This window comes from Pristiophorus japonicus, chromosome 30 (assembly GCF_044704955.1).
Source record: "Pristiophorus japonicus isolate sPriJap1 chromosome 30, sPriJap1.hap1, whole genome shotgun sequence".
NCBI classification, from domain to species: domain Eukaryota; kingdom Metazoa; phylum Chordata; class Chondrichthyes; family Pristiophoridae; genus Pristiophorus; species Pristiophorus japonicus.
Genome location: NC_092006.1, coordinates 1,022,092 through 1,034,638, shown reverse-complemented (window position 1 = coordinate 1,034,638; position 12,547 = coordinate 1,022,092). Strand labels below are relative to the sequence as shown.

Here is a 12,547-nt window from a genome sequence, read left to right as displayed (position 1 = left end):
GGCACCAGTCAAGGGCAGTGGGTACTTCAGTTGGCCGTGCAGTTTCTAGATTAGGGAGGGTAACTATGAGCCAGTGTTACTGCTACTGATTACAGGAACATATGAACATGAGGAGGCCATTCAGTCCCTCGAGCCTGTTCCACCAGTCCATTAGATCATGGCTGATCTGTATCTTAACTTTATTTACCTGCCTTGGTTCTGTAACCCTTACCCAGCAAAAATCTATCAGTCTTGGTCTTGAAACTTTCAGTTGACCCCAGCAGATTCTTGGAGGAGGAAGTTCCAGATTTCCACTAACCTTTGTAGGAGGGACCTGGGCTGTGATGACCTTTGTGGCCAAATAGCTAGCCGACACTTGTTGTGGCTGAAACATAGAACATAGAAACATAGAAATTTACAGCACAGAAGGAGGCCATTTCGGACCATTGTGTCCGCGCCGACCGACAAAGAGCCGCACGGCCCTCGGTCAGCAGCCCTGAAGGTAACATATAAACCCATGAACAATGACGGAAAGGCAAAGAGCACCCAGCCCAACCAGTCCCTCACACAACTGCGACACCCCTTACACTGAAAACATTCTACACTCCACCCCAACCGGAGCCATGTGATCTCCTGGGAGAGGCAAAAAACAGATAAAAACCCAGGCCAATTTAGGAAGAAAAAATCTGGGAAAATTCCTCTCTGACCCATCCAGGCGATCGACACTAGCCCAGGAGATCACCCTGGCCGTATTCTATTCCCTGCAGTACTTACCATTATATCTGCACCGTCCAACAAAAGGTCATCCAGTCTAATCCCAATTACCAGCTCTAGGTCTGTAACCCTGCAGGTTACTGCACTTTAAGTGCCCATCCAACCATCTCTTAAAAGTGCTGAGGGTTTCTGCATCCACCACTCTTCCAGGCAGCGAGTTCCAGATCCCCACAACCCTCTGCGTAAAGAAGCCCCTCCCTCAAATCCCCTCTAAACCTTCCACCAACAACTTTAAAACTATGCCCCCTCATACTAGACCCCTCCACCAATGGAAATAGGCCCTTACTATCCACTATGTCCAGCCCCTTCAATATTTTGTACACCTCAATGAGGTCTCCTTTCAACCTCCTCTGGTCCAATGAGAACAAACCCAGCCTATCCAATCTGTCCTCATAACTAAGATTCTCCATTCCAGGCAGCATCCTAGTAAATCTCCTCTGTACCCTCTCTAGTGCAATCACGTCCTTCCTATAATACGGCGACCAGAACTGCACGCAGTACTCCAGCTGTGACCTAACCAAAGTATTATACAATTTAAGCATAACCTCCCTGCTCTTATATTCTATGCCTCGGCCAATAAAGGCAAGCATTCCGTATGCCTTCTTAACCACCTTATCCACCTGGCCTGCTACTTTCAGGGATCTGTGGACAAGCACTCCAAGGTCCCTCTGTTCATCTAAACTATTAAATGGCCTACCGCTTAATGTGTATACTCTTTCCTTATTAACCCTCCCAAAGTGCATCACCTCACACTTCTCTGAATTAAATTCCATTTGCCACTGCTCTGCCCACCTGACCAGTAGATTGATATCCTCCTGCAGCCCATGACTTTCCTCCTCATTATCAACCACACAGCCAATTTTAGTGTCATCTGCAAACTTCTTAATCATACTCCCTGCATTCAAATCTAAATCGTTGATATATACCACAAAAAGCAAGGGACCCAGTACTGAGCCCTGTGGAACCCCACTGGAAACATCCTTCCAGTCACAAAAACACCCATCAACCATTACCCTTTGCTTCCTACCTCCAAGCCAATTTTGGATCCAACTTGCCACAAGCGCGAGGTGCGGCAGTAAGGGGAATTATACCCCAGCAGAGGTCGCGCCTGCAGATGAGGGAGGAGCATTGAGTATGTGGGGAATAAAGCAGTGACTGCAGCATCCGTGTGCTTGCTTCTCTTTCATTGGTTGTTGATCCCAGGGGTACACCTGTGCCCCAAGTCCCGTCCTGGTGGATGCTGACCCTGGCCGAAGAGCTGAAAACAAACTGTAGAAGTTTGGAACGCGTGGCAACCCACATTGCGGGAGTTACGCAAAGCTACGACCAACTTTGCTTTTTCCTTTGGATCAATACCTCAGTGAGTGGCTGGAGTAGTGTCAGGTTGTTTGAAGGGGTTCCCAAGAAACAGGCTGTCTGCGGCCGTGCGAGTCTGCGATCTTTATTGGGTCTTGTTTGCGTTTATAGATCAAAAACCTCGGCTGTTTTCCAGCTGAAGATTTGGAAGCTAAAATCTACATTCCGACCATGACCAGCACATACTATCACATTTCGGCAGTGACCACGGCCTTTACCGAGCCGGTAAGTATACAATCAGCACCGGGCTCAGTCACTGAGCTGTCCAGTAACCTCCCTCTCCCCCCCCCCCCCCCCCGTTAAACGGCTGACTCCCTGAAACACTTTGGGCTGGAAATTCGGTCGAAGCTTTTTTAAAGTGTTGATGTCGGGCGGTCGCTAAATCTTGCACCAGGAAATGGTTTGCGTCAGCAGCCAACATATTCAGTGGTTGCGCCCTGACAGTGGAGCGGGGTGCTAAGGGAAACGTTCCACACTTATCTTAGTGCGCTAGGCCGGGTGAGCAACTGAATATCCCGAGCTAAAGAGCCAGCTTCGTAGTGCCCTAAGAGAGGCCTTCCCGCAAAAAGAAATATTGGAACAAAAAACATACAAAACATTCTCTCAACATTACTCACCCCAAATAAAGGTAAATCGCATAAAACTAAATGAAAAGCAAACTCAGCCACACTTGCGTCATGCAGTCATTCTTTCCCTCACTGCCGCTGGGAAAGCTCTGCACGCCAGCTTTCTCCAGCCATGTCATTAGGATGCTGTGCAAAACAAATTTCGAATGCGAGTCGATACCGGGGGCAGTGTACACCGGCCACAACACTCCCGGGTGATACTGCTCACCGGCACCGGCAAACTGAATGTACCAAGCGGCGCGAATGCCGATGCTCGCGGCTCCAAACCCTTTAGTGCCTCTGTTCCCTACCCTCATGGGGAGCGGCATCACACCGAATTGTTAACCCTCATTGTCCACCGCAGGGTGGTGAGGTTTGGAGGCTGGGGTTAGAGGCGGAGGACTGAGGAACACAATGCACATGAAGTGAAAGTGAGTCACCCACCTGGTGCTTGGCACCCGGTGTGGTACTGAGTCACAGAGCAGGAAGATCCCACGCTCCATCCCTGGCGTTTCCCAGCTAGAAAGTGAGTGTGTGGATGTTGAGTGATGGTAGGATCGGGATTAGCAGTGACTCACCCCCCCCCTCCCCCCCGCCCCGGCAAATAGCCCGCTGCCGTTGGCAAATGTGGACTGGTCACTTGGGCGAGGCAGAGACCAGGCAGTGCCTTCAGCAGATTGGTAATGTTTTCAGCTGTTCACCGTTCCTCTCACGCATCATGCTGTGCTCCTGGTTTTAGCTCCTGGATTCCCCCCTTCCCCAGTACGGTTTGTGGGTTATATTGCGTCTGGTCTCCTCCTGCTCTCAGTAACTGTGTCTTCCGACAGGTCACTGGGATAAACTGCTCCATGGAAAACGCTACAGATCCACTGAAAAGAAACCAAGACGGAGCCACACCCTTCCTTCCCAGAGATCTCAGACACGTGGGGCGCCTGGTAATTAAATAAAGAGAACAATGGAGAGTGAGAGCGGGATACGGAGCAATGGACAGAGAGAGAGAGAGAGGATGATGCACAGAGAGAGAGAGAGGGTAATGGACAGAGAGAGAGAGAGAGAGAGAGAGGGTAATGGACAGAGAGAGAGAGAGAGAGAGGGTAATGGACAGAGAGAGAGAGAGAGAGAGGGTAATGCACAGAGAGACAGCGAGAGCGGGTAATGGTCAGAGAGAGAGAGAGAGGAGATAGGATAATGGACAGAGAGAGAGAGGGTAATGGACAGAGAGAGAGCGAGAGCGGGTAATGGTCAGAGAGAGAGAGAGAGGAGATAGGATAATGGACAGAGAGAGAGAGGGTAATGGACAGAGAGAGAGAGAGAGAGAGAGAGACGGTAATGGACAGAGAGAGAGAGGGAGAGAGAGAGGGAGAGAGAGGGTAATGGACAGAGAGAGAGAGAGGGTAATGGACAGAGAGAGAGAGAGAAAGGGTAATGGACAGAGAGAGAGAGAGGGTAATGCACAGAGAGAGAGAGAGAGGGTAATGGACAGAGAGAGAGAGAGAGAGAGAGGGTAATGGACAGAGAGAGAGAGAGAGAGAGGGTAATGGACAGAGAGAGAGAGAGAGAGAGGGTAATGCACAGAGAGAGCGAGAGCGGGTAATGGACAGAGAGAGAGAGAGAGAGAGAGGGTAATGGACAGAGAGAGAGAGAGAGAGAGGGTAATGGACAGAGAGAGAGAGAGAGAGAGGGTAATGCACAGAGAGAGCGAGAGCGGGTAATGGTCAGAGAGAGAGAGAGAGAGAGGAGATAGGATAATGGACAGAGAGAGAGAGAGAGAGAGAGAGGGGGTAATGCACAGAGAGAGAGAGAGAGAGAGACGGTAATGGACAGAGAGAGAGAGAGAGAGCGAGGGAGAGAAAGGGTAATGGACAGAGAGAGAGAGAGAGTAATGGACAGAGAGAGAGAGAGACGGTAATGGACAGAGAGAGAGAGGGAGAGAGCGAGGGAGAGAGAGAGGGTAATGGACAGAGAGAGAGAGAGGGTAATGGACAGAGAGAGAGAGAGACGGTAATGGAGAGAGAGAGGGAGAGAGAGGGTAATGGACAGAGAGAGAGGGGGTAATGGACAGAGAGAGAAAGAGAGAGGGTAATGGACAGAGAGAGAGAGAGAGTGTAATGGACAGAGAGAGAGAGTAATGGACAGAGAGAGAGAGAGAGAGGGTAACGGACAGAGAGAGAAAGAGAGGGGGCAATGCACAGAGAGAGAGAGAGGGTAATGGAGAGAGAGAGAGAGAGAGAGAGGGTAATGGACAGAGAGAGAGAGAGAGAGAGGGTAATGGACAGAGAGAGAGAGAGACGGTAATGGAGAGAGAGAGGGAGAGAGAGGGTAATGGACAGAGAGAGAGGGGGTAATGGACAGAGAGAGAAAGAGAGAGGGTAATGGACAGAGAGAGAGAGAGAGTGTAATGGACAGAGAGAGAGAGTAATGGACAGAGAGAGAGAGAGAGAGGGTAACGGACAGAGAGAGAAAGAGAGGGGGCAATGCACAGAGAGAGAGAGAGGGTAATGGAGAGAGAGAGAGAGAGAGAGAGGGTAATGGACAGAGAGAGAGAGAGAGGGTAATGGACAGAGAGAGAAAGAGAGAGTGTAATGAACAGAGAGAGAGAGAGAGATGGTAATGTACAGAGAGAGATACAGAGAGAGAGAGCGACAGTAACGCACAGAGAGAGAGAGAGGGTAATGGACAGAGAGAGAGAGAGGGTAATGGACAGAGAGAGAGAGAGGGTAATGGACAGAGAGAGAGAGAGGGTAATGGACAGAGAGAGAGAGAGGGTAATGCACAGAGAGAGAGAGGGTAATGGACAGAGAGAGAGGGTAATGGACAGAGAGAGAGCGAGAGAGAGAGAGGGTAATGGACAGAGAGAGAGAGAGAGAGAGGATAATGGACAGAGAGAGAGCGAGAGAGAGAGAGAGAGAGAGAGTAATGGACAGACAGAGAGAGAGAGAGAGAGAGAGAGAGAGAGTAATGGACAGACAGAGAGAGAGAGAGAGAGAGAGAGAGAGAGAGAGAGAGTAATGGACAGGGAGTAGAGAGAGAGGATAATGGACAGGGAGAGAGAGAGGGGGGGTAATGCACAGAGAGAGAGAGAGAGAGAGAGACGGTAATGGACAGCGAGAGAGAGAAAGAGAGAGAGGGTAATGGACAGAGAGAGAGAGAAAGAGAGGCTAATGCACAGAGAGAGAGGGAGAGAGAGAGTAATGGACAGAGAGAGAGAAAGAGTGTAATGCAGAGAGAGAGAGAGAGAGAGAGGGTAATGGACAGAGAGAGAGAGAGAGATGGTAATGGACAGAGAGAGAGAGAGAGATGGTAATGGACAGAGAGAGAGAGAGAGAGTGTAATAGAGAGAGAGAGAGAGAGAGAGAGAGAGAGGGCAATGCAGAGAGAGAGTTAGAGGGGGTAACGCAGAGAGAGAGAGAGAGGGTAATGGACAGAGAGAGCGAGAGGGGGTAATGGACAGAGAGAGCGAGAGGGGGTAATGGACAGAGAGAGAGAGGGAGAGGGGGAGGGTAATGGACAGAGAGAGAGAGAGAGAGGGTAATGGACAGAGGGAGCGAGAGGGGGTAATGGACAGAGAGAGAGAGAGAGAGAGAGGGTAATGGACAGAGAGAGAGAGAGAGAGAGAGAGAGGGTAATGGACAGAAAGGGAGAGGGTCATGGACGGAGAGAGAGAGAGAGGGTAATGGACAGAGAGAGAGAGAGAGAGATTAATGGACAGAGAGAGAGAGATTAATGGACAGAGAGAGAGAGAGGGGGGGGGTTAATGCACACAGAGAGAGAGGGTAATGGACAGAGAGAGAGAGAGGGTAATGGACAGAGAGAGAGAGAGGGTAATGGACAGAGAGAGAGAGTGAGAGGGGTAATGCACAGAGAGAGAGAGAGAGGGTAATGGACAGGGAGAGAGAGAGAGAGAGAGAGAGAGAGAGAGAGAGAGAGAGAGATTAATGGACAGAGAGAGAGAGGGGGGGGTTTAATGCACACAGAGAGAGAGAGGGTAATGGACAGAGAGAGAGAGAGTAATGGACAGAGAGAGAAAAAGAGAGAGGGTAATGGACAGAGAGAGAGAGAGAAAGAGAGAGAGCGAGTAATGGACAGAGAGAGAGGATAATGGACAGAGAGAGAGAGAGAGAGTGGGTAATGGACAGAGAGAGAGAGAAAAAGAGAGAGAGAGTAATGGACAGAGAGAGAGAGAGAGAGAGAGGGTAATGGACAGAGAGAGAGAGGGTAATGGACAGAGAGAGAGAGAGAGAAAGAGAGAGAGCGAGTAATGGACAGAGAGAGAGAGGGTAATGCACAGAGAGAGAGAAAGAGGTAATGGACAGAGAGAGAGAGGGTAATGGACAGAGAGAGAGAGAGAGAAAGAGAGAGAGCGAGTAATGGACAGAGAGAGAGAGGTTAATGCACAGAGAGAGCAAAAGAGAGATGGTAATGGACAGAGAGAGAGAGAAAGATAGAGAGGGTAATGGACAGAGAGAGAGAGAGAAAGAGAGTGAGGGTAATGGACAGAGCGAGAGAGAAAGAGAGAGAGGGTAATGGACAGAGAGAGAGAGAGAAAGAGAGAGAGAGTAATGGACAGAGAGAGAGAGAGAGAGGTAATGGACAGACAGAGAGAGAATAATGGACAGAGAGGGAGAGGGTCATGGACAGAGAGAGAGAGGGGTAATGCACAGAGAGAGAGAGAGGGGGTAACGCAGAGAGAGAGATAGAGAGAGGGTAATGGACAGAGAGGGAGAGGTCATGGATGGAGAGAGAGAGAGAGAGAGGGGTAATGCACAGAGAGAGAGAGAGGGTAATGGACAGAGAGAGAGAGAGAAAGTGAGAGAGAGGGTAATGCACAGAGAGAGAGAGTGAGAGAGAGAGAGAGAGAGAGGGTAATGGACAGGGAGAGAGAGAGAGAGGATAATGGACAGAGAGCGAGCGAGAGAGAGGGTAATGGACAGACAGAGAGAGAGAGAGAGAGAGAGAGAGGGTAATGGACAGGGAGTAGAGAGAGAGGATAATGGACAGGGAGAGAGAGAGGGGGGGTAATGCACAGAGAGAGAGAAGAGAGAGAGAGACGGTAATGGACAGCGAGAGAGAGAAAGAGAGAGAGGGTAATGGACAGAGAGAGAGAGAGAAAGAGAGGCTAATGCACAGAGAGAGAGGGAGAGAGAGAGTAATGGACAGAGAGAGAGAGAGAGTGTAATGCAGAGAGAGAGAGAGAGAGAGGGTAATGGACAGAGAGAGAGAGAGAGGTAATGGACAGACAGAGAGAGAATAATGGACAGAGAGAGAGAGTGTAATACACAGAGAGAGAGAGAGAGAGAGAGAGGGTAATGGACAGAGAGAGAGAGAGGGTAATGCACAGAGAGAGAGAGAGAAAGAGAGAGAGGGTAATGGACAGAGAGAGAGAGAGGGTAATGGACAGAGAGAGAGAGAGTGAGAGGGGTAATGCACAGAGAGAGAGAGAGAGGGTAATGGACAGGGAGAGAGAGAGAGAGAGAGAGAGAGAGAGAGAGATTAATGGACAGAGAGAGAGAGGGGGGGTTTAATGCACACAGAGAGAGAGAGGGTAATGGACAGAGAGAGAGAGAGAGTAATGGACAGAGAGAGAAAAAGAGAGAGGGTAATGGACAGAGAGAGAAAGAGAGAGAGCGAGTAATGGACAGAGAGAGAGGATAATGGACAGAGAGAGAGAGAGAGAGAGGGTAATGGACAGAGAGAGAGAAAAAGAGAGAGACAGTAATGGACAGAGAGAGAGAGAGAGAGAGAGAGGGTAATGGACAGAGAGAGAGAGGGTAATGGACAGAGAGAGAGAGAGAGAAAGAGAGACAGCGAGTAATGGACAGAGAGAGAGAGGGTAATGCACAGAGAGAGAGAAAGAGGTAATGGACAGAGAGAGAGAGGGTAATGGACAGAGAGAGAGAGAGAGAAAGAGAGAGAGCGAGTAATGGACAGAGAGAGAGAGGTTAATGCACAGAGAGAGCAAAAGAGAGATGGTAATGGACAGAGAGAGAGAGAAAGATAGAGAGGGTAATGGACAGAGAGAGAGAGAGAAAGAGAGTGAGGGTAATGGACAGAGCGAGAGAGAAAGAGAGAGAGGGTAATGGACAGAGAGAGAGAGAGAAAGAGAGAGAGGGTAATGGACAGAGAGAGAGAGAGAGGTAATGGACAGACAGAGAGAGAATAATGGACAGAGAGGGAGAGGGTCATGGACAGAGAGAGAGAGGGGTAATGCACAGAGAGAGAGAGAGGGGGTAACGCAGAGAGAGAGATAGAGAGAGGGTAATGGACAGAGAGGGAGAGGTCATGGATGGAGAGAGAGAGAGAGAGAGAGGGGTAATGCACAGAGAGAGAGAGAGGGTAATGGACAGAGAGAGAGAGAGAAAGTGAGAGAGAGGGTAATGCACAGAGAGAGAGAGTGAGAGAGAGAGAGAGGGTAATGGACAGGGAGAGAGAGAGAGGATAATGGACAGAGAGCGAGCGAGAGAGAGGGTAATGGACAGACAGAGAGAGAGAGAGAGAGGGTAATGGACAGGGAGTAGAGAGAGAGGATAATGGACAGGGAGAGAGAGAGGGGGGGTAATGCACAGAGAGAGAGAGAGAGAGAGACGGTAATGGACAGCGAGAGAGAGAAAGAGAGAGAGGGTAATGGACAGAGAGAGAGAGAGAAAGAGAGGCTAATGCACAGAGAGAGAGGGAGAGAGAGAGTAATGGACAGAGAGAGAGAGAGAGAGTGTAATGCAGAGAGAGAGAGAGAGAGAGGGTAATGGACAGAGAGAGAGGGGGTAATGGACAGAGAGAGAGAGAGAGAGATGGTAATGGACAGAGCGAGAAAGAGAGAGAGGGTAATGGACAGAGAGAGAGAGAGAGGTAATGGACAGAGAGAGAGAGAATAATGGACAGAGAGGGAGAGGGTCATGGACGGAGAGAGAGAGAGAGGGGTAATGCACAGAGAGAGAGAGGGGGGGTAACGCAGAGAGAGAGAGAGATAGGGTAATGGACAGAGAGGGAGAGGTCATGGACGGAGAGAGAGAGAGAGAGGGGTAATGCACAGAGAGAGAGAGAGGGTAATGGACAGAGAGAGAGAGAGAAAGTGAGAGAGAGGGTAATGCACAGAGAGAGAGCGAGAGAAAGTGAGAGAGAATAATGGACAGAGAGAGAGAGTGTAATACAGAGAGAGAGAGAGAGAGAGAGAGAGAGAGAGGGTAATGGACAGAGAGAGAGAGAGGGTAATGCACAGAGAGAGAGAGAGAAAGAGAGAGAGGGTAATGGATAGAGAGAGAGCGAGAGAGGGTAATGGACAGAGAGAGAGAGGGTAATACAGAGAGAGAGAGAGAGAGAGAGGGTAATGGACAGAGAGAGAGAGAGAGGGTAATGGACAGAGCGAGAGAGGGTAATACAGAGAGAGAGAGAGAGAGGGTAATGGACAGAGAGAAAGAGAGAGAGAGAGTAATGGACAGAGAGAGAGAAAGAGAGATGGTAATGGATAGAGAGAGAGAGAGAAAGAGAGCGAGGGTAATGGACAGAGTGAGAGAGAGAAAGAGAGAGAGGGTAATGGACAGAGAGAGAGAGAGAGGTAATGGACAGAGAGAAAGAGAGATGGTAATGGACAGAGAGAGAGAGAGAGTAATCGACAGAGAGAGAGAGAGGGTAATGGACAGAGAGAGAGAGAGTAATGGACAGAGAGAGAGAGTAATGGACAGAGAGAGAGAGAGAAAGAGAGGGGGTAATTCAGAGAGAGAGAGGGTAATGGACAGAGAGAGAGAGAGAAAGAGAGAGAGAGAGTAATGGACAGAGAGAGAGAGAGGGTAATGGACAGAGAGAGAGAGAGAGAGTAATGGACAGAGAGAGAGAGAGAGAGAGAGAGTAATGGACAGAGAGAGAGAGAGGGTAATGGACAGAGAGAGAGAGAGAGTAATGCACAGAGAGAGAGAGAGAGAGAGAAAGAGGGTAATGGACAGGGGGAGAGAGGGTAATGGACAGAGAGGGAGAGAGAGAAAGAGGGTAATTGATAGGGGGAGAGAGAGAGAGAGAGGGTAATGGACAGAGAGAGAGAGAGGGTAATGGACAGAGAGAGAGAGAGAGAGAGAGAGAGGGTAATGGACAGAGAGAGAGAGAGAGAGAGAGGGTAATGGACAGAGAGAGAGAGAGAGAGAGGGTAATGGACAGAGAGAGAGAGAGGGTAATGGACAGGGAGAGAGAGAGTGTAATGAACAGAGAGAGAGAGATGGTAATGTACAGAGAGAGATACAGAGAGAGAGAGCGACAGTAATGCACAGAGAAAGAGAGGGTAACGGACAGAGAGAGAGAGAGAGAGGGTAATGGACAGAGAGAGAGAGAGGGTAATGGACAGAGAGAGAGAGAGGGTAATGCACAGAGAGAGAGAGAGAGGGTAATGGACAGAGAGAGAGAGAGAGAGGGTAATGGACAGAGAGAGAGAGAGAGAGAGAGAGGGTAATGGACAGAGAGAGAGAGAGAAAGAGAGAGAGTAATGGACAGAGAGAGAGCGAGCGAGAGAGAGGGTAATGGACAGAGAGAGAGAGAGAGAGGGTAATGGACAGAGAGAGAGAGAGAGGATAATGGACGGAGAGAGAGAGAGAGGGTAATGGACAGGGAGAGAGAGAGAGGATAATGGACAGAGAGAGAGCGAGAGAGAGGGTAATGGACAGAGAGAGAGAGAGAGAGAGAGTAATGGACAGAGAGAGAGAGAGAGTAATGGACAGAGAGAGAGAGAGAGAGTAATGCACAGAGAGAGAGAGAGAGAGAAAGAGGGTAATGGACAGGGGGAGAGAGGGTAATGGACAGAGAGGGAGAGAGAGAAAGAGGGTAATGGATAGGGGGAGAGAAAGAGAGAGAGGGTAATGGACAGAGAGAGAGAGAGAGAGGGTAATGGACAGAGAGAGAGAGAGAGAGGGTAATGGACAGAGAGAGAGAGAGAGAGGGTAATGAACAGAGAGAGAGAGAGAGAGAGAGGGTAATGGACAGAGAGAGAGAGAGAGAGAGGGTAATGGACAGAGAGAGAGAGAGAGGGTAATGGACAGAGAGAGAGAGAGAGCGACAGTAATGCACAGAGAGAGAGAGGGTAATGGACAGAGAGAGAGAGAGAGAGAGGGTAATGGACAGAGAGAGAGAGAGAGAGAGAGAGAGAGGGTAATGGACAGAGAGAGAGAGAGAAAGAGAGAGAGTAATGGACAGAGAGAGAGCGAGCGAGAGAGAGGGTAATGGACAGAGAGAGAGAGAGAGAGAGGGTAATGGACAGAGAGAGAGAGAGAGGATAATGGACGGAGAGAGAGAGAGAGGGTAATGGACAGGGAGAGAGAGAGAGGATAATGGACAGAGAGAGAGCGAGAGAGAGGGTAATGGACAGGGAGAGAGAGAGAGAGAAAGAGAGTAATGGACAGAGAGAGAGAGAGAAAGAGAGGCTAATGCACAGAGAGAGAGGGAGAGTAATGGACAGAGAGAGAGAGAGAGAGAGAGAGTAATGGACAGAGAGAGAGAGAGAGAGAGGGTAATGGACAGAGAGAGAGAGAGGGTAATGGACAGAGAGAGAGGGTAATGGATAGGGAGAGAGAGAGAGAGTGTAATGAACAGAGAGAGATGGTAATGTACAGAGAGAGATACAGAGAGAGAGAGCGACAGTAATGCACAGAGAAAGAGAGGGTAACGCACAGAGAGAGAGAGAGAGAGGGTAATGGACAGAGAGAGAGAGAGGGTAATGGACAGAGAGAGAGAGAGAGAGGGTAATGGACAGAGAGAGAGAGAGGGTAATGCACAGAGAGAGAGAGAGAGGGTAATGGACAGAGAGAGAGAGAGAGAGAGAGGGTAATGGACAGAGAGAGAGAGAGAGAGAGAGAGAGGGT

General features: G+C 49.6%; 1 protein-coding gene across 2 annotated transcripts in view; it reads left to right on the top strand.

The window, feature by feature from the left end:
* The window catches only part of itga10 (integrin, alpha 10), a 170,462-nt gene that overhangs the window by 139,662 nt on the left and 18,253 nt on the right, over positions 1-12,547 (top strand). For both annotated transcript variants that reach the window (XM_070868514.1, XM_070868515.1), the window contains exons 25-26: positions 2,221-2,334; positions 3,542-3,649. In XM_070868514.1, the coding sequence (XP_070724615.1) occupies positions 2,221-2,334; positions 3,542-3,649 (222 nt within the window). The remainder of the gene's footprint in view (positions 1-2,220; positions 2,335-3,541; positions 3,650-12,547) is intronic.